The sequence below is a fragment of the Haliotis cracherodii genome, unplaced genomic scaffold, assembly GCF_022045235.1.
Source record: "Haliotis cracherodii isolate W230 unplaced genomic scaffold, xgHalCrac1.p SCAF_7, whole genome shotgun sequence".
NCBI lineage: Eukaryota > Metazoa > Mollusca > Gastropoda > Lepetellida > Haliotidae > Haliotis > Haliotis cracherodii.
In genome coordinates, this window is record NW_027266330.1 from 10,045,583 (window position 1) to 10,065,701 (window position 20,119).

The window sequence follows — 20,119 nt, forward strand, 5'->3', positions numbered from 1 at the left end:
CAAACACAAAATATAGTTGTTGCAAGTTTTTCTGCTCGATGCTGTGTATACAGTATATCACATACAACACATTCAAATTGGATTGTAACCATTTTGTAAATAATTCCACCATTTTCCCTTTTAATGAAACACGCTGTATCAAAGTTCGTAAACTGTATCAAAGTATAAACTGTAAATAGACATCCGATCTTTGTGCTACCGGTACACAAAGATCTGAGTGAGGACATCCCATTCGTCACTACTCGCCTCTTTCCGTAAGCTGAAAGAAGATTCGTCTTGTCACACGAATAACACGAGTTGGTCATGAATGAGGACATCCCATTACAGCTCTTTACAACTTTGATCGACCAATAAAATCCCTAACATGAAGTCAGTCAGAAAGCAGCTTTCTCGAGCTTTATGAAACTGGGGACTTCCATTTAAGGCTCTCAACTGAAAGAAAATATCGATTCAAAATTTGAAAACTGAACAAACGAAAATTCTGAATTGTCTAATAGGTGGCCGAGATTGTATGGTAGTTTTTTACAGGGACTATGTATTTGTGTTTATCCCATTGACGATTTTGACAGTAGCGGTCGTACAGCCCGTAACTGTCGTTCGGAATATCCCGTGTTAACCTTTCGGGGTTACTTTCTCGATCTGGTAAACGACGCTCCGATGGTCGCATGAAAGGTCGTTCTGACGTGACCAGTAATGGGATATCCTCAGACCTTTGTTTAGCAGAAGCGAACGCTTAGACCTCATTTCAACGAGGTTCAAATGACAAATGTAATGTCATAAAATGACAACTAAACTGCATGTTGTTAGGTTTATTCGTGGACACGATCAGCACTGGCCGCAGCTGCGTCTACACGAGGTCAACATGTAGCCGGGGTTCCGTTCACACTCCCCCGTACTTGACCAGCTGCTACAGTCGGGGTTGGAATCCACACAAGACACACCTTAAAGGAGATTTACTGTAAACTATAAATATGAGAATAAATCATTTATAAAGCATATTAAAACAAGTATCTGGAAAGAAAACATTTCAAGGGAAATATTTGGGACAAAAAACGTTAAAACCTACTCGTATTCCGGAAATTACCGAGAGTAAACGAGCAACGTTGTCACCATGTGACGTGACGTAATAGTGGAGAGATGACTTGCAGACGATCACTATTTCTGAATAGTGCTTGGTAGATTACTAGCGTTCGCCATGACATCACCTGGCAATGCCATTGTTGAAATTTAGATCAGTGACCTTACACATATTAGTCCATATCGTTATGAGCCTGTGGTTTGTCAAAATAATCTTGACAGCAGCGAGGAAGCGAGGAAGTCTGATGTCAACACAGAAAGACTAGGGAACACAAACCTACTGGTTTTAACGCCACACTCAGCAATATTCAAGACATATCTGTAAATAATCGAATCTGGACCAGACAATCCAGTGATTGATATTATGAGCATCGATCCACGCAATTGGGATCGATGACATGCATCAACCAAGTCAGCGAGCCTGACCACCCGATCCCGTTAGTCGCCTCTTACTGACAAGCATAGTCTAGTGTTAAACGCTGTATTGACATTACTAAATAAAATGGACGTTTAGCAATAAAAAAATTATTTCGTGAGAGTTATTCTTGTGTAAAATATTACAGGTGTAGATTGACGCTTTGCATTGACAAAACATTGTTAATTGTGTTGTCTTTATGTCAAACAATAACAATAGTACAATTTAAGCTAAATTTGATTCCATACTAATGAATGTTATGTATTAAAAGTGTATTGTCCAGTGATGGTTTGTTCAGTGAACACTGCCATCTAAACAGTTATAATAATATGTACTTCACTGACCAGTAGCGGGGTATTAGTGGCAGGCATTTAGCTTACAACATGCACAGTGACTCTACTCGTCATGTTTGAAAAAAACATTCATCATTCTAACATAGACTACCAAATGCAGAATGAAATACATTTATTTAACAACATTTAACAACTAAAACTGACAATATTACACTAAAATACCTGTCACGTTATAATTTCTGACTGACAATATGACACTAAAATAATTGTTGTACGAGGGTAGTCAGTCCTGGATTATCTATAACAATGAATGTTATATTTATTTTCGAAACCAAGTTCGTATAGTCTGTGTGGATCTTTCGCTGACATCGCTTTATCCAAACTGTCCTGCTCGCTTAATCGGTCTTTTCGCTTGGAAAGTTCAAGAAATGACACTTGGTACTTTTGTTTGATGAACCAGTACACCCCCACGCCCACCCGATACCAACTGTTGCGTCTTCAATACGCCGAGAATAACGGAAAATCACTTCATTCTCGTGTAGATTAATGCACTGTCAAGAAAACAAATGGCGGACGTCTTTCCGTTATGAGGTCACAGCTACAGTTCCAGGTAGGATTTCAATATGTATACGCGCTGACTGAGGGATCAGGTTTAACATTCTCTATGAAGGTTTTTTCAATAAATCTCCTGACCCGTGAAGATATTGCTAAATGCGGCGTAAAACCATACTCACTCACTCACTCACTCTATTATCCCTGTCACTCTTATTGATAGCTGGAGACGTTGAATCCAATCCAGGACCACCCAAAGTACCACCTTCTTCAGAAAGAGTACAGACTAGAATATCTGCACAAAATGTTTCTGGCCAATGTTAGACCCCTGACACTTCACACAGCCAATCGACCCGTGAAGATTCCGGGGTAGAATAGGTCTTCAGCAACCCTTGCTTGCCGTAAAATGCGACTGTGCTTGTCGTAAGAGGCGACTAAGGGGGTCAGGTGGTCAGGCTCGCTGACTTGGTTGATGCATGTGATCGTATCCCAATTACGTGGATTGATGCTCATGATGTCAATCATTCGATTGTCTGGTCCAGACTCGATTATTTACAGACCGCCGTCATATAGCTGGTACATTGCTGAGTGCGGCGTTAAACAACATACAAACAAACAAACAAAACAGATCAAAACAGAATATATCTCCTTTAAATTATGAAACACAAAATGTATTCTCTTTTCGTGATAACTGCAATTTGTTCGACTAGAATTATTTTCACACCCAAGATGACACTTAAGTGGCATAAATGACACGTGGTATTAGGAAATCGGCAATTTCCGGTACTGATTGAAACTCTTCGGTTTGAAAATTCACGTAAGTCAGTCATTCGTCACCACTCGCCTCTTTCCGTAACCTGCAAGAAGACTCGTCCCCCTATCGATGAATGTTATGTGCGAAAATACGACACACCAATCAGAATGCGCGTATGATTTCAAGTTCTTCGTCATAGAATTCCTCAGAAATAATTTTTTGATTTTACATATGTCTTGCATCTTAAAACATACCCAAGGCACAGTTAAATGTGTTCAATCATACTGTATAATTCCGCATGTCCCGATATGCTTTAAATTGCATCTGAAATATATATGATATATGGGGAAATATATGTGAACAATTACGCAACTGACAATTGTTTTAGGTATGGGGGGCACGGGTGGCCCTGTCTAAGGCGCCTCGATTCGCTGTGCAGAGTTGCGTCCCTTGAGCACGCCAGAAACCTATGATTGTGGGTTCGAATCCCGGTTCAACTCGATTATGTTTCTAGGTTTGTCAGCACCATACCCGTGCTCGTGGGTTTCACCGAAGTGGTAAACGTCTGGGACCTGCATTACTTAGGGCTTTCCTCCCACGTTAAGCTGACACGCCGTGATATAACTGGAATACTGTTAAAAGCGGCGTTAAACCCCACTCACTCACTCACTCACTCAGTCAATTTTAAATATGACCGTTTTGCGCTAAGGCGGAACCCGGTCGGAAAAAATGGCCACGAGACGGACACGAGTCGCTACACGGCTTGTCCCGGAATAACACGAGTTGGTCACGAATGGTAAGTCAGTGAGTGAGTTATATGATTACGATGAGATAATTTTGTACACTAAATGTATGAAAATACTGTGTTTTCTCCTCATTTTACATTCAAAATTAAACTTTCTTACAGTGCGTGATTGATCAAGGATGAAAGAAGAAGGACGAGTTTGGTTTCAGGATTAATGTAGATTTTGTATGAACGACCATAGTATTCGGGTACGTCTAAGGGACGCAACTCTGCCAGGCGATGTTGACGCTTGGCTAAACTGCGAAATATTATTAGAAAAGAAAGCTTAATATCGAACCTCCACATCTGTTGCAACTTCGTCGACAGTACACGAGCATGAAGGCATGGTTGGAGTTACACTCCCCTTGAGACGCCCACGACCTGCAGTTGGAGTTGCTGTCTTGACACGTGCCTGAAACGGAGACAACTGGTATTTGCGGCAGGACATATCATTTGTGTAGATTTCTTGTAGCTTGATATTTGCTCTTGAATTGTAAAATTCGAGAGTGTCTGTACCTGAACCAGTTCCCGTTCCCGTTCCCGTTCCAGTTCCGCCTCCCCCTCGTCCGCACCTGTTGCAACTTCGTCTACAGGAGACGTGCATGTATGCAGGGTTGGAGCCACACTCCCCTTGAGACGCCCACGCCCTGCAGTTGGAGTTGTTGTCCTGACACGTGCCTGAAACGGAGGCAACGTGTATTGTACTCAGGACATATCATTTGTGGAGATTTCTTGTAGCTTGATAATTGCTCTTGAATTGTAAAATTCGAGAGTGTCTGTACCTGAACCAGTTCCAGTTCCAGTTCCAGTTCCAGTTCCAGTTCCTGTTCCTGTACCACCGCCCCCAGGGTTACAGTTCATCCTCAGTTGCTGGCTTCTCTCAGTACCTGCAACATTAGCAGCACATCCATCATAGCACACTGCCAACAGCTGATAATATTTATTTGATGCGCCTTGGAATAATCTAGTATTGTAGCCAGGTCCTGAGACTTGACAGTTTGACAGATGACTTAGAATGTTGCTCATTATTTCAATCTGTGGTTTGCCTGGCCTAGAAGCGATAATTTATTGATGTTGGAAAATCGATTCAGGTCTTGATGAAAACGTGACAGACAACTAGACCAGTCGCGCCCCCATGAAGCAAACGAACAATAAATATGACAAGCGGCTTACTTCTGGTTGCCATACATCTCCGGATGTACGTGTTCCCGCACGGGAATACCTCCTGTATGAGAGAGAAGAGCTGGGGGTCGTACTGCTGTAGTTTGTCGCGGGTGTTCACGTGGTTGTGGATGCCGTTAGGGACGATGGAGAAAGCGTTGACGTTGAAGTAGCTTTGTGTTCCTTCCGCCTGAAGAGAGGGGGTGACAAATTGTCTACTCACGTGTCAACATAAAACGTCAATGCCAGAGAATAGCCAGTCTCGATTATCTGCCTAAACAGATTCCATGGAAAACAATAGGCAAAATAGTGATGAAAAAGTATGTGAATGGATGACTGAAAATCATTCAATATGACAGACTATCAAATTAAAACCATAGTATAATATACACTTGAAAGCCTCCATTGATCCTAAATTGCTTGTTTTTATATGTGTCAAGACAGCAGAGTCACAATCATATCCTAGTCACAATCATATCCTAGTCACAGTCACATGCACAGTCCTGTCCTAGTCACACACATCTCCCTCTTCACATTTCAATATCAGCATTCAATCATATTTGCTACATTATGAGAATTTATTCTCATGAAATGGTGTGACATGGTCGCAATGTGTGCAGTGATTCACAATGACAGTGTTGCCTTAAAGATGATACGAGTACCACACACTTGATGATTGGTTGAGATTAGTTTAGCTGCTGCTACTGCTTGACTACCCATGCTAGTGAGGAACTGACTGACATGAGGATAGAGAGGCCGACTGCGTGTTAACGTTGTTGCCGGTGCTATCAAACACCAGTTTGCCAGACAACGACGTGATTATTTGGAAGCCGCCGTGATATTGCAGTGCAGTGCAGTGCAGTGCAGTGCAGTGCATGCACACACACACACACACACACGCGCGCGCGCGCGCACGCACACGCACACGCACACGCACATACACACTTTTCTGTTTCTACTTACAAAGTATTCCTCCACAGTACTCATGGCGTATGTGTTGCGCCACCTACCGGCAGCTCTGGCCTGGTAGTAGAGCGACTGTAGGCGACTCTGCCAGCCTGGGATGGCGTACTTGGCGCCCAGCAGATGGATGCCATGGGCGAACTCGTGCAGGAAGATGTCCTCGACCCGATACCTGTTGGTGTTTTATGTACAGGCAATACTTGAGTCTTTGACAATCTCTGGAGATAGTTCTAATTCTTGGATTTATTTGCTTCTTGTTCAATATCGTCATTCTCCACAGAATCATTTTGTTCAAAGTGATCTAAAACAGTACAATCGGTAGCCGAATTTTGTTTCAAATATTTCTTTAAGGCAGCAGCAGCGGTACCAGCTTAGTTTCTTGATGTAACGCGTCCCCAGACAGATTTTCATGGAGTTTGTTTTGTAAATAGATATTTTTATTCAATCTTAGTCAAATGTCGAGTTGTCCGATCAATATCTATGTGATAACAAACAAAATCTAAACTCCTGATGTATTGATAACGGGCGCCATACAATTGGATTTTTATCATCATCATCATCATCATCATCATCATCATTATTATTATTATTATGTACAGATTAAAAATAAAAAATGCAGCAAAGAGCTTGGGTGATCCTGGCACAGTCAGGCGGGTTAGGCTCATCATCAGCCCAGGGGCCTTGCCCCTCTACACGCAGCCCAGACAGCGAATGGGACTTCTCGCAGGAAGCGCTGCCTAGTCAAACCCACCTCGAAAGCGAGGTCTGCACATTTGCCATGTTTTTCATCAATCTTGTCAATCACATTAGTGTCAAAAGGGACAGAAAATTCAATGATATAAATGATTCCATTGAATTTATCAAAAAGGACAAGATCCGGTTTGTTGGCCTGGATAGGTATGAGGCTGTACACGGGCCTATTCCAAAGAATTCATATTCTGGGTCGTACCATGGACAAGCGAAGGACTCTGCAGGTTTGCTGATCATCTCAACACACCGCACATAAACTCAATGCAATGGTCGTTCAGATAGCCTCTTCTTGAAAAACTGAGTCTGGATCGATTGATGTGGCACTCAACTCTGTACCGTCCAGCAGTACAGATCCACCAACATAATCAACACTGACATTGAGATTTTGTCCCATATCCTTGGCTCGTTTACGAAAACTGTATAATGTCTTGACATGATTCACAAGAGGATCATTAGCTCATGGATGAGCGAGGGTGGAGGGATATATTGTCTAATTGTCTGAGTCTTCGTGTGAGTTTGTCAATACATTACATTGTAGGTAAAGGTAAGACCACGAGGACCCAGTGTCTAATCGTTGAAATGGTTAATTACACCACGCAGCGCATACTTACATCTTGCATGTAAAAAATCTTAAGGAAATCTTTGCTGTGGGAACACTGTGTGAGTCGGCCCTGTGTAAAATGTGTGCGAGCCTTTCGCACGTGCACCTGGCACTTAGCCGATATAGGTTATGAAATGCATGTCCCTTCAGGGCGGACTTCGCGTGTTCGAATCCCGACAAACGTTTTTCATGAAATTGGTCTATCATCAAGACAAATGATAGGGGAAAAAAGAAGTTCCGTCATTGCCAATGGTGTTTAACTGACAATTCAGTTAGTTAGACCACGAACAAAGACAAAGGAGCCATGGTTTAATACTAAATAATGCACCGTATATAATGTCTTCTCATAATCTAATTCCCTTTCCGTGTGTTTCAGATTATTATACTGAATATGTGGAATCCCATGTTGTGCGGGAATCGGGTGTTCAGGCTGGAGAGCCGCAAATGACACGCTGTTTGTGTGAGTGAGTGAGTGAGTTGGGTTTAACGCCGCTTTTAACATTATTACAGTTATATCAAGACGTGTCAGCTTAATGTGGGAGGAAAGCCCGAAGTGATGCAGGTCCAAGGCGTTTACCACTTCGGTGAAACCCACGAGCACGGGTATGGTGCTGACGAATCTAGAAACATAATCGGGGCGAACCGGGATTCGAACCCACAATCATAGGTTTCTCGCGTGCCAAAGGGACGCAACTCTGCACAGCGAATCGCAGCGCCTCAGACGACTGAGCCACCCGTGCCCACTCTTGCTGTTTGTATTCATGTTTTGACATACTGTTTGGCTGACAAGCCATTATAATACTGTACTTCATTTTCTGGAATGAACATTGGTCGAAATGTCGCTATCATAGATTTGAGAGGTAGCGACTTCTCATCGCTGTTTGTGAAATTGCGAACCATCGCTGAAGAGACGTTAAAATATTTGCAATTTGTGCGAATTGTGTTTGCTAATTTTCATGAGTCATGAGTATTTTTGCTGTAAACGCTCCCGTATTAACCCTTCGTTAAGGGAACACGGTTCCAGAGCTTTTCGTACAAAAGGTTGTTACCTTTGGTTTTACGTGTCGGGGAACAGTAAAGTGTATGGGTGTAACCGTGATAGGTGATGACAGTTGTGTGCCAGTGGGGGACTGGGCATGTATTGATGTTGTAATAAATTCGGCCGTGTATCGCACAGGGTGTTCCACTGTTAAATGTGTTGTGTTGTGATTCGACGTAACGGATGGGTACAGGAGAACCTGACTTTCTTGTTTCGTCCTATCAACAACACCAAATGAATATGAAAGGACTGGTACAGCATAAGTAGTAGTAGTAGTAGTAGTAGTAGTTGGTTGTTGGTTTGTTGTTTAACGCCGCACTCAGCAATGTACCAGCTATATGACGGCGGTCTGTAAATAATCGCGTCTGGACCAGACAATCCAGTGATTGACATCATGAGCATTGATCCACGCAATTGGGATCGATCCCGTTAGTCGCCTTTTTACGACAAGCATAGTCGCCTTTTACGGCAAGCATGGGTTGATGAAGACCTATTCTAATCCGGATTAGTCCACGATTTTTGCACTTATATGGCGACGTAGGTAGCAGTAGAAGTAGTAGTAGTAGTAGTAGTGGTAGTAGTAGTAGTAGTAGTAGTAGTAGTGGTAGTAGTAGTAGTAGTAGTAGTAGTAGTGGTAGTAGTAGTAGTAGTAGTAGTAGTAGTAGTAGTAGTAGTAGTAGTAGTATACCTGTCAATATTGTAACACAGGATGTTCTCTTCACCTCCCGTTGATACTGGGGCTTGTTCCGTTGCCCCAAGTCCACGTGCTCTGGCGTTCCAGGCGGGCCCCAGCCAAGCGTGTTCTGGAATAGACACTGTCCCTTCCCGAGCCCCGATCACTGCCACCCTCCCCGACAGTCGGTAGTAGGACTGTCGCACACCGCTGTGGTCGGCGAGGAGGAAGCGAAGGACGTAACAGGCGCGGCGGAGAGCGTCGTCGGGGACGTTACCGGAAGCTGCGACACAGACGGGTATTTCTCTGAACCCTTGACCTTTATGTCAATCTTTTTTTCAAAACCATAAACACTGATTGTAGAAATAGGAAACAATATGACTAAAAGAATTATTCTCATAAAACATAAAATCTGTACGGGATATATAAAAACGAAATGAAGGAAATGTGTTGTTTTCATTCACAGAGCGGCCCAATTCCCATCAACTCTTAATTGTTTTAATCATTGAAATTTATTTGCCTTATCGATGGAGAATAAAGCTGTCTTGTTTGAAAATCTTGATATCAATTTGTAAAATAAGGGTCTTCAAAGCAAGTACTAAAGACACCGACACGTAGCATAACAGCACCAGAAACTGTTTGTTTGGTTGGTTTGTGTTTCACGCCGCACTATTCCACCTATATGTCGGCGGTCTGTAAATAATCAAGTCTGGATGTATTCATAAACTTATGATAAACATCATGAGCGTCGATCTACGTTGTTGTTATTGTAAATAATCAAAACTGAGACAGAAGAACCAGTGGTTGATATTATGATCAACGTTTCAATCTGACCACCCGATCCACTTTAGTCGCCTGTTAAGACAAGCAATGAAGGGATCTATTGTTAGCCTGGTTCCCGCGAGGTTCAGGGGGTAATTAGATTTTACAGTACACATCATATTACCAAGCACGGGTATCCCATACGCCTCTGTATACTTCTGGTAGAAATACGATAATCCACTCGGCCCGATACTGCTTGCGCTCCTCAGCTGCGCAGGAACTCCCCGGATGTTGTTGCACGTGTTGTTGGAAGTGGAATGACCTGGCCGCCCTCCCAGTGCGCTCATGGGATTAAAGGCTGACGAAAAAACAGTTCAACGTAAATTAAAGCTTCAGTGTCATGCAGAAATTCTGCATCATACAGAACAAATGCACTACCCAATACCGTACCACTGTAGGAGGGCATCAGATGTTGAAAATCTATATCTCATTCAAATCAAATGTTTTACTCGGATTCATAACAGACGCCACACACAGATCTCTTGTGAAGAGGCAAAGAGCCGAACTTTAGTAAATATTTTTATTGTAAAGACTGACTTATAAGAGTTCAAAATGACAAAACACACCTTCGCTGAATGGTTTGTTATTTAACGCTGCACTCAGCAATATTCCAGCTGTATGACGACGGTCTGCAAATATCGAGTCTGGACCAGACAATTCATTGACTGATATCATGAGCATCCACGTAATTGGGATCGATGACATGCATCAACCAAGTCAGCGAGCCTGACCACCAGATCCCGTTAGTCGCCTTTTACGACAAGCATAGTCACCTTTTGCGGCAAGCATGGGTTGCTGAAGACCTATTCTATCCCGGAATCTTCACGGGTCTCACTGAATGGATTCAGCATATTATTAACTAACGCTAAACTGAGTGAAACATATTTTAGGTTCTGTCCAATTCCGTCCATATTTAGGCCATGTTACAAGAAAAAGGTTTCACTAAAAAATCTGTATAGTAACATTCACGAATTCATCTTCCGGAGGAAAGGGCGTTTACTGACTATAAAAGTCCAGTTTCCACCCTTGCCGAACTAGGCTGGAATTTCCAGGCTCGATGGCAGCGCCACCTGTGGTTATTACGCGTAATGTCCCTTCTGTGTGCCTCTTATTGACCAATCATATTCCATCTCTCTTATCACTTGCATTTGCTTTAAACAAAATGGCGGCGCCCAGTCAAACGATCTGATCGATAACCAAAAGCTATATGGTAATAAAACGGGTCAACCCTTCGAAGTGCATCAAATCACTTGAGCACCCTGATTAAAAACAGGAAAAGGTTTGGAACATAACTGTCGACGCCAAATGGACGGTACGTATGCTTTGCAAATCATTTGGATGTGTATCTCAGATGCTTGCAATCTTGGCGTTGTTACCATAGAAGGCAACCTCACAGGTTATCAGTACATCCGAGATGTCCTGGAGCCAGTTGTTGTGCCCCATTCCAACAATTAACCACTCGCAACAATACCACAGTTTTTAGATGATGAGGCCATCGTTCCACAAAGCGGTCTTAGCACTATAGTAAGCCAGTTTTAAAGTATGGGAGTTACGATCACCTTAGCGCTAAGATGGCTTTTCTTGAACGGGGCCCTGGTCCCATGATTCCAGGGCAGTAGCATCCGATGGAGCACATTTGGGACATCATTGGGTTTCGTTACAGGCATGGGAGCCTCTTGTACAGAATCGGAGGCAGCTTTGCATCTTGAAGGGCTTCGGTTGCCCGTTGATTAAATCCGACGTCTGACCGGAGGGATGAGACGGAGCCTGGAGGCCGTCATCCGGCACGTGGAGGGTTCACGCGCAACTAAAGACCGTGTCAAATGGAACCTCTGGTGGTGATCTGCATATAAGGGGCGCTTGATGGCTCTCTTTGACGCCGTTACTGCTGCTCTCGCGCTGTTCCGCAAATATTTTGAAGGACAGACGTCGACTTGAAAGCCATTGTCGCTTTAGGACGGGGGTGGGGCGGTGGGGTAGCCTATAGTGTTTAAAGCGTTTTCTCGTCACGCCAAAGACCCGGGTTCGCTGAAGACAATTTCTGGTTTCCTCCGTGATATTGACGGAATATTGCTAAAAACGGCGTAAAACCAAACTCATTCATCACCCAAGACGGGACTCGTTGCAAATGGCCGTTGTAGTAATCGAGGTAGTGCAATGTTTTCACGCTGGCGTCACAGGAGGCCATCCTCACCATAGAAGGTCCTTTACAGTCCTTTAAGGTTCCTTGACCATGTTTCCTCACCAATCGACTGAGTACTGTGTAGTGGTATCCCACTTGATGCCCAATGGCTTTGAAATCGGCCACATCTTTACGATGGAACAACATTCTTGTAATAATCATCGCATCATAGTCACTGCAGTTAACATTAATGGTGACATATTATAATTCATTATATTAGGGGGTCCTTTCAGATGTAGATTTAGAAGCATTTAAACTATACGTGAACGAACTATAAACAATATCTAATTTGGAAAAATATCTTCAGCGAAATCACAATTTACTAAGGGAAAGTGCCAAATCACAAACCACACCCCTTCTTATCCGAACTGTGATTTAATCAGCATGGTCGTGACAGGGGGGTATTTGTCCACCTGTACAGAAGTAGATGTTTATGTTTTATGTTTATGGAATTAACAACCAGCTACCAAGTTTAGACACATTTTCCCTCACACACAATCTGCATATATCATACTGCACATATCCCTCTATTAGGGGACGGGAGGCCCAGTCTTCTGAGGCGCCGCAGTTTGCTGTGCACGCGAGAAACCTATGATTGTTGGTTCGAATCCTTGTTCGCCCCGATTATGTTTTTTGGTTTCTCAGCACCACACCCGAGCTCGTGGGTTTTGCCAAAGTGGTAAACGTTTGAGACAGGTATAATTTCTGGCTTATTTAACACATTAAGCTGACACGCCGTGATGTAACTGGAATACTGTTCAAAGTGGCGTTAAGCCCAACTCACTCACTTACCTCGTACGCGTTGATGTGGGATGCAAAAAAAACCTGGAGTGTATTGTTTTATATAACGTATAAACTGACCTTTGCTCTTAACAAAAACCTTTTAAATTATATAAATGTCATTTCATAAAAGGTTGCCTTGTATGCAATCAAAGTTTTCCCTCGAGGCTCTCTCCTCCGCAGGGGGTGTATAATTCAAATCTTTAACTCACATACCCTGTATGACAATATCTACATTAGAATGTCCCAACCTGCCTCTAGCTTCACTTGTTGTATTTAAATTGCACTTCAACATGGATACAAGGATCTTACCAGCGCCATCGGTCGATTGATAATAATCAGCTTCCGTTAGCGGTCGCAGAGGGTCTTCCCACTCAAAGGTCAAGGTTAGATCACTGCCTGGAACGTGACGCCTGATCCGGCCTGTGTTGAAATGATAACTGACATTACATCATAGTCAAAGTGGAATATATGACCTTATTTGTACACGTTCAAAACATGCGCGTCTCTTTCTTGTATGTTTGTTAAAGTGTTATTTGAAATTTTGGACAAGGGTTTTGTTGTTGGTCTATTCTTTAAAATGAATAGCATAGGACACCAAATATTTAGTATATACGTTGTATTTCTACAACATAAAATGTTCGCTATGATTACATCCTCGACTGATACACTGATACTTTACAAAATACAACCTACATAGTGCAACAGCAAAGGAAGATGTTAATAGCAGTGTGTGTGTGTGTCCGTGTGTGTGTCCGTGTCCGTGTGTGTGTGTGTCCGTGTGTGTGCGTGCGTGCGTGCGTGCGTGCGTGCGTGCGTGCGTGCGTGTGTGTACTGGTCATTACTAGTGCCGGTTTTGTAGTGCTAGCCCACTGAGATACCATGCCACAGTTTAACAGGGATATCCCACTCAGACACAGAACACCGACTCCGAGCAGACCAGTCCTTATTTCATCCACCTAATGCCGAGCGCCAGGCTGGGTAACAACAAATACCATAGTTTAACGCCTAATGGTATGACGCGGCCAGGTATCGAACCACCGACCTTCCGCTCTCCTGACAGACGCCCAATCCACTTTGACCAAAAAGGCGTCTACTGGACTTGAAGCCTAGACGTATTCAACAAATAAGGAACACCACAAGTTTATGACCCGAGAAGATCCGGGGTAGAAAAGGTCTTCAGCAACCCATGCTTGCCATAAAAGGCGACTATGCTTGACGCAAAAGGCGACTAGCGGGATCGGGCGGGCGGGCTCGCTGACTTGGTTGATGCATGTCATCGTATCCCAATTGCGTGGATTGATGCTCATGATATCAATCACTGGATTGTCTAGTCCAGACTCGATTATCTACAGACCGCCGTCATATAGGTGGAATATTGCTGAGTGCGGCGTTACACAACAAACAAACCAACCAACCACAAGTTTATTTAAACATCTATTATGTACACATAAATATTTTCTGGTACCTCGCAAGCAACAGAACGTGTTCAGTAGTGTCTGATTATTGCTGTGATAATATATGTTTAAACATAATTTGATGTATTCAAAACTTGTTTTTATGATATCATAAAGTCTCGTGACTAAAACCCCACCGTTGAGACGGATAATGTCGACTCCCCGTTTGGGTACATCACACCTGACGGCTCGGGGTACACAGGTTCACACACAGGGTACATCACACCTAACGGCTCGGGATACATCGGCTCACACACAGGGTACATCACACCTGACGGCTCGGGGTACATAGGCTCACACACAGGGTACATCACACCTGACGGCTCGGGATACATAGGCTCACACACAAGGTACATCACACAAGACGGCTCGGGATACATAGGCTCACACACAGGGTACATCACACCAGACGGCTCGGGATACATAGGCTCACACACAGGGTACATCACACCTGACGGCTCGGGATACATGGGCTCACACACAGGGTACATCACACCTGACGGCTCGGGGTACATAGCCTCACACACAGGGTACATCACACCTGGCGGCTCGGGGTACATAGGCTCACACACAGGGTACATCACACATGACGGCTCGGGGTACATAGGCTCACACACAGGGTACATCACACCTCACGGCTCGGGGTACATAGGCTCACACACAGGGTACATCACACCTGACAGCTCGGCGTACATAGGCTCACACACAGGGTACATCACACCTGACGGCTCGGGATACATCGGCTCACACACTAGGTACATCACACCTGACGGCTCGGGGTACATATGGTCACACACAGGGTACATCACACCTGGCGGCTCGGGGTACATAGGCTCACACACAGGGTACATCACACAAGACGGCTCGGGGTACATAGGCTCACACACAGGGTACATCACACCTGACGGCTTGGGGTACATAGCCTCACACACAGGGTACATCACACCAGACGGCTCGGGGTACATCGGCTCACACACAGGGTACATCACACCTGACGGCACGGGGTACATAGGCTCACACACAGGGTACATCACACCAGACGGCACGGGGTACATAGGCTCACACACAGGGTACATCACACCACGTACCCCGAAGTTCAGTTGACAACTCATAATGGATTTGCTGAGAAATGCTAACCACACACGTGTAAGGAGGAATCGCGACAATTAAGACTGTTTCACAGAGCGAGTTTAGCGCCAATACGATTTCAACATATATCTCACATTTGTAATTAACAGTTTAAGGTATTACACTTGTAGCGCTAAGATCGGTTGCGAAATCGAGGCCAAACTCTGTGTGTAAAGGTCATGTTTAAAGAATAAAGGTGCAAAGCATTAGATGATATGAACTTACCAGAATGTACGATCTGAAATTCAGCGAAGTAAATAACCAGTACACATATGTGTAGATACATAGTGACTGTTGTTCTGGTCGGCATGTTCCCAGCTATATACTACTCCCCCGACAACTGGCATTCCCAGATTCCTGCACTGACATTCCGGTGACACTTGTCTCTCAAACAGGATGTAGTTACAACAATTAGATCTTCATTTAGGATCAAATCTGGTTGCTGTAATATAATTAAATACTGCATTTAACTCGAGTAGCCTATGTTTATCCCTATGAATTACAGTAGTCAAGACCCGCGAAGATCCGTAAAAGGCGACTATGCTTGTCGAAAGAGGCGACTAAAGGGATCGGGAGGTCAGGCTCACTGACTTTGTTGATGCATGCCAACGATACCAATTGCGTGTATGCTCATTATGTCAATACCTGGATTGTCTGGTCCAGACTCGATTATTTACAGACCGTCGTCATATAATTGGAATATTGCGGCGTTAAACAACAAACAAAACAACAATAGTCAAGTTCTTCCTCGTGAATCGAAGATCCGGGTTAGAATGCTTAGTGTTTTCTGTTAGGTTCCATCTAACCGTCATATTCTATAAACATATTCTTTGGCTGGAATATTGCTAAAAGTATGGCGTAAAATCATACTTACTAACTTACTATTAACTTATTCAATCATGTTTTACTTACTTTGACACGGGGCCTGAAACGCCATAAGGTAACGTTATGTAACTTGTAAGAGGCGACTGACGGGACCGGGTGGTCAATGGCATCCATCACTGGATTGTCTGGTCCAGACTCGATTACTTACAGACCGCCACCATATAGCTGCAATAATTCTCAGTGTGATGTATAATCCTGGATGCCCACGGTACATACACATATATGCAATCCACATTTTTGAAGTAGAATAAACTTCAACATACATCACGCACACATATACACTCACAGTTTTGTTTTCTGGCTGGCATTCCTTGTTCTGTGATATCACACACTGTCATTTCAGGCAAGTAAAATTTAGAAGAAAAAAAATCTGAAAATTAAATACATCGTAAATGTCGAAGTTTTAATACATAACTAAATCACCATTTACAGCGTTATTTTGTATATGTTTTGAAATCTGCATTTCGGATATTTGCGCTAAACAAAGGAATTCAAAATAGCATATTAGTGATCACGGGTATCTGTCTTTATCAAATCACCAATGATTCCAAAACATGGCGACCCGTGAAGATTCAGGGGTAGAATAGGTCTTCAGCAACCCATGCTTGCTGTAAAAGGCGACTATGCGTATCGTAAAAGGCGACTAACGGGATCGGGTGGTCAGGCTCGCTGACTTGGTTGATGCATGTCATCGGTCCCAATTGCGTGGATTGATGCTCATGATATTAACCATTGGATTGTCTGGTCCAGACTCGATTATTTACAGACCGCCTTCATATAGCTGGAATATTGCTGAGTGCGGCGTTAAACAACAAACCAACCAACCAACCAAAACATGGCAGATAACCTTAGAATAGTTAAGAATATTTTGGGAAATATGCAAACACGAGCGCCGCAGTGAACCTTCTGCCATATTGGATAGTGTTTACAAAATCTTGTTTTCCGTATGGCTGTTATGAAACTCCTATTACATACATCACGTGTTTCAAACTCAGGTGCGATACATACATCCTTGAATTCCTCATACATTTTAGAATCAAATGACAAATGGCCTTGTCCTGCAGTGTCCGTTGCTGTAGCAAATCGATTCCGAAGGTGATCCAACCGGATGTCCCGATCCTGAGCAGGGGAGGTCACTCTTGGTCTTCCACTTCTGGGATGATTTTGAGTCGAATTAGTGCGGGTATATCGTACCCATGCATAGTCTCGAGATATGGTGCTTTGGTGAACGTTGAAGTGTCTTGCAACGGCAGACTGGGACTCCACTGATTCCAAACGTCCAGTGGAGATATTTTGGTCAGCTGCAGTTAATCTTGGCATTTTTCGATCTCCGTTCACGTCAGAAAATTCGTAATGAACTGATGAAATTTGTACGGTCTTTTATAGTCAGTGTACTTTTGTTTCTATCATTTGGCACGTGCATTGTGCTGAAAACTTTTTCTGAAAGCAATTTCCGTGCATTTTTGCTGATAAATGTATATAAAAACATTTTGAGATGTGTTTGGGCGCAGTGCACAACAAACATGACATAATTAACGGGAATAAAACATAAGAATTGTCTTAATGACGATTGCTCGGAAAAAAATTTAATTGGAATTCTCAAAACACCTATGCGTTTCTTTGTTTGAAGAGTGTATATTTTAAAAAAACGAAATAGATTTGATTTCCATGATTTATTATAGATATGGACCATTACCACATTGAAAAATGAAACACATGTTGATCAATTTGTCAAACATTTAATCAGGTTAATAACAGATCAAAATATTAATGTTTTTATCATTCTTTTAAGATAAATAACGATTTGTGTTAAAATCCTGGTTATCAGCGACAGGAATTTCAACTTTTGGATTAATATGTCCTCATATGTGTATACATGTTGGTGTTTGACATTGGCGACAGCAAGTTTCACCTCTGACAACATCCCCGATGCAAGCACGTGGTGTGTTCAAACAGTGGACAACGTTTGCGGTACCCTGAACAAACACACAATCACGTCCCTGGTATAATCACTCAACACCAATGTCATAATTCATTGTTCTCATATTTCATTAGACACTTTAATTATCGGGCCATCTCTGGCTGTCTTCTAAAGTTTATTTGCTCCATTAAAACGCCATGACAGAAAATCTTCAAAATGGCTACAGCGCTTTGAATGTATTGATAATCGATGCGGTTATGGAGCGTTCGGGCACCTGTCTCGTAGGGTTTGTAAACTGAGATCGTTGGTTCTCTGAAGCAAAGGTTGCTGTAGGATTGTACTGTGCAGGAATTCCCTTGTCTCTTCCAGTGTGCAACTACGCCACCATTATTTAAAAATGCATTGTGACAAATCTTTTTGACATATGTACTTGTATCACTGATTATATTCTCAGGCACATGAAAAAGCCCCGTCCAATGAAACATCGCCATTTGATCACGTGGTTCCAGTTTCGCCTTTAACATAATGTCATGGTATTGTGCGCTGCACGTGCGTTCCATGGACTATATGATACTAGTATTTAAAGATACATTTACTGTGGGCAGTTTACTTCATTCCACTGTGTGTTGCACGAACAATCCATGTGACGTGTGACATTGTCTTGCGTGAGTAAAAATCCTGTGTCAGTAAAAATGTATCTGCATCAGTAAGTTTTATAAATGATGATAAAAGTGCAGTCACGAGTTGTCCGTTTCCTTTTAAAGCACAGCCAACTATGCATTTATGAACAGAATGCATTGTTTCACACAGGCGTGTGAAATGCGATATCAATCGGACAAATGTCGGAATATGATTTGTTCGTTTGTTGTTTCACGCCGCACTCAGCAATATTGTTACAGCTGATTGACAGCGGTCAGTAATATAATCGAGTCTGGACCAGACAATCCAGTGATTCACATCATGAGCATCGATCCACGCAGTTGGGATACGATGACATGCATCAACCAAGTCAACGAGCCTGACCACCCGATCCCGTTTACTATGCACAGTCGCCTTTTACGGCACGCATGAGTTGCTGAAGACCTATTCTAACCCTTCTTCACATGTCGGTCGGAATATGAATATGATCCACGTCGCACGACAAGAGTCTTTAGATTAACTTAAATACCAGTAGTTCAAGGTCATAGACCAGCAAATTTAAATCCAATCACCCAAACCCAGACGTCACCTGACAGCTGCTTTCTCTCGCAGTGCGGGCGTCCGTCGCGGCGAAATTCAGACTTTTCATTGTAATCTCCATCAACTCAATAACGAATAGAAATATAACCTCCCACAAATTTACGGATTTTCTTTTTGTCAGACTACTTTCAGAATCAATAAGTGAAAACATACAATGCAGACAATGCTTTCAATCGATACATCACCCGATACAGTGAAAAACAACACCGTCACACTGGAACGAAATCCTGAAAGCCTTTATCGTTTCGAATTATTGCTGGCTAAAGTTCGTTGATGGAACTGAGGGCATCAAGCTATTATGTATTCGCGCGAACGCTACACAGATATCGTCTGCTGACTTACCGTCGACGTCAGCGCCCCCTAGCGGCCGACTCTTCACGAGATTAACGTGGCAATTAGTGGTGTTCTGCGTGGATTAGACAGCTCAGCTGCGCCATCTGCCGGACTTGAGCCGAACTGGAGAGGTTTGGGAGCCGGTTATGACTTGGAGTGGCATGCATTCAATATAATCTCTCGTTGGGCATCGTGCGCCGCAAATCTCTTGTCCAGTGGCAGGCCAATGAAGTGACTGATTATGTTTCAAGGATGCAAGCTTTTTGAAGATTTGATTGGAAGAGGTGTGCGATGTTTTGATTATCGTGAC

At 43.2% G+C, this 20,119-nt stretch overlaps 1 protein-coding gene across 1 annotated transcript; it reads right to left on the reverse strand.

Moving 5' to 3' along the window:
- Nucleotides 1-808: 808 nt before the first annotated feature.
- On the reverse strand, nt 809-15,757 carry LOC139448197 (uncharacterized). The gene is made up of 10 exons (XM_071229717.1): nt 15,657-15,757; nt 13,159-13,269; nt 10,009-10,182; nt 9,078-9,345; nt 6,000-6,171; nt 5,049-5,226; nt 4,634-4,762; nt 4,392-4,571; nt 4,174-4,287; nt 809-941 (listed from the first exon to the last, which is right to left on the reverse strand). The coding sequence occupies exons 1-10, from the start codon at nt 15,739-15,741 to the stop codon at nt 826-828; spliced, it is 1,527 nt and encodes a 508-aa protein (XP_071085818.1). The 5' UTR covers nt 15,742-15,757; the 3' UTR covers nt 809-825.
- Between the last annotated feature and the right edge of the window lie 4,362 nt (nt 15,758-20,119).

Coding starts and splice junctions, on each gene's coding strand:
- LOC139448197 (XM_071229717.1), bottom strand. CDS start 15,741: ATGCCGACCAGAACAACAGTCACTATGTATCTACACATATGTGTACTG. Junction 13,270..15,656: donor ATTTCAGATCGTACATTCTG/GTAAGTTCATAT, acceptor ATTTCAACACAG/GCCGGATCAGGCGTCACGTT. Junction 4,763..5,048: donor GAGATGTATGGCAACCAGAA/GTAAGCCGCTTG, acceptor CTAATGTTGCAG/GTACTGAGAGAAGCCAGCAA.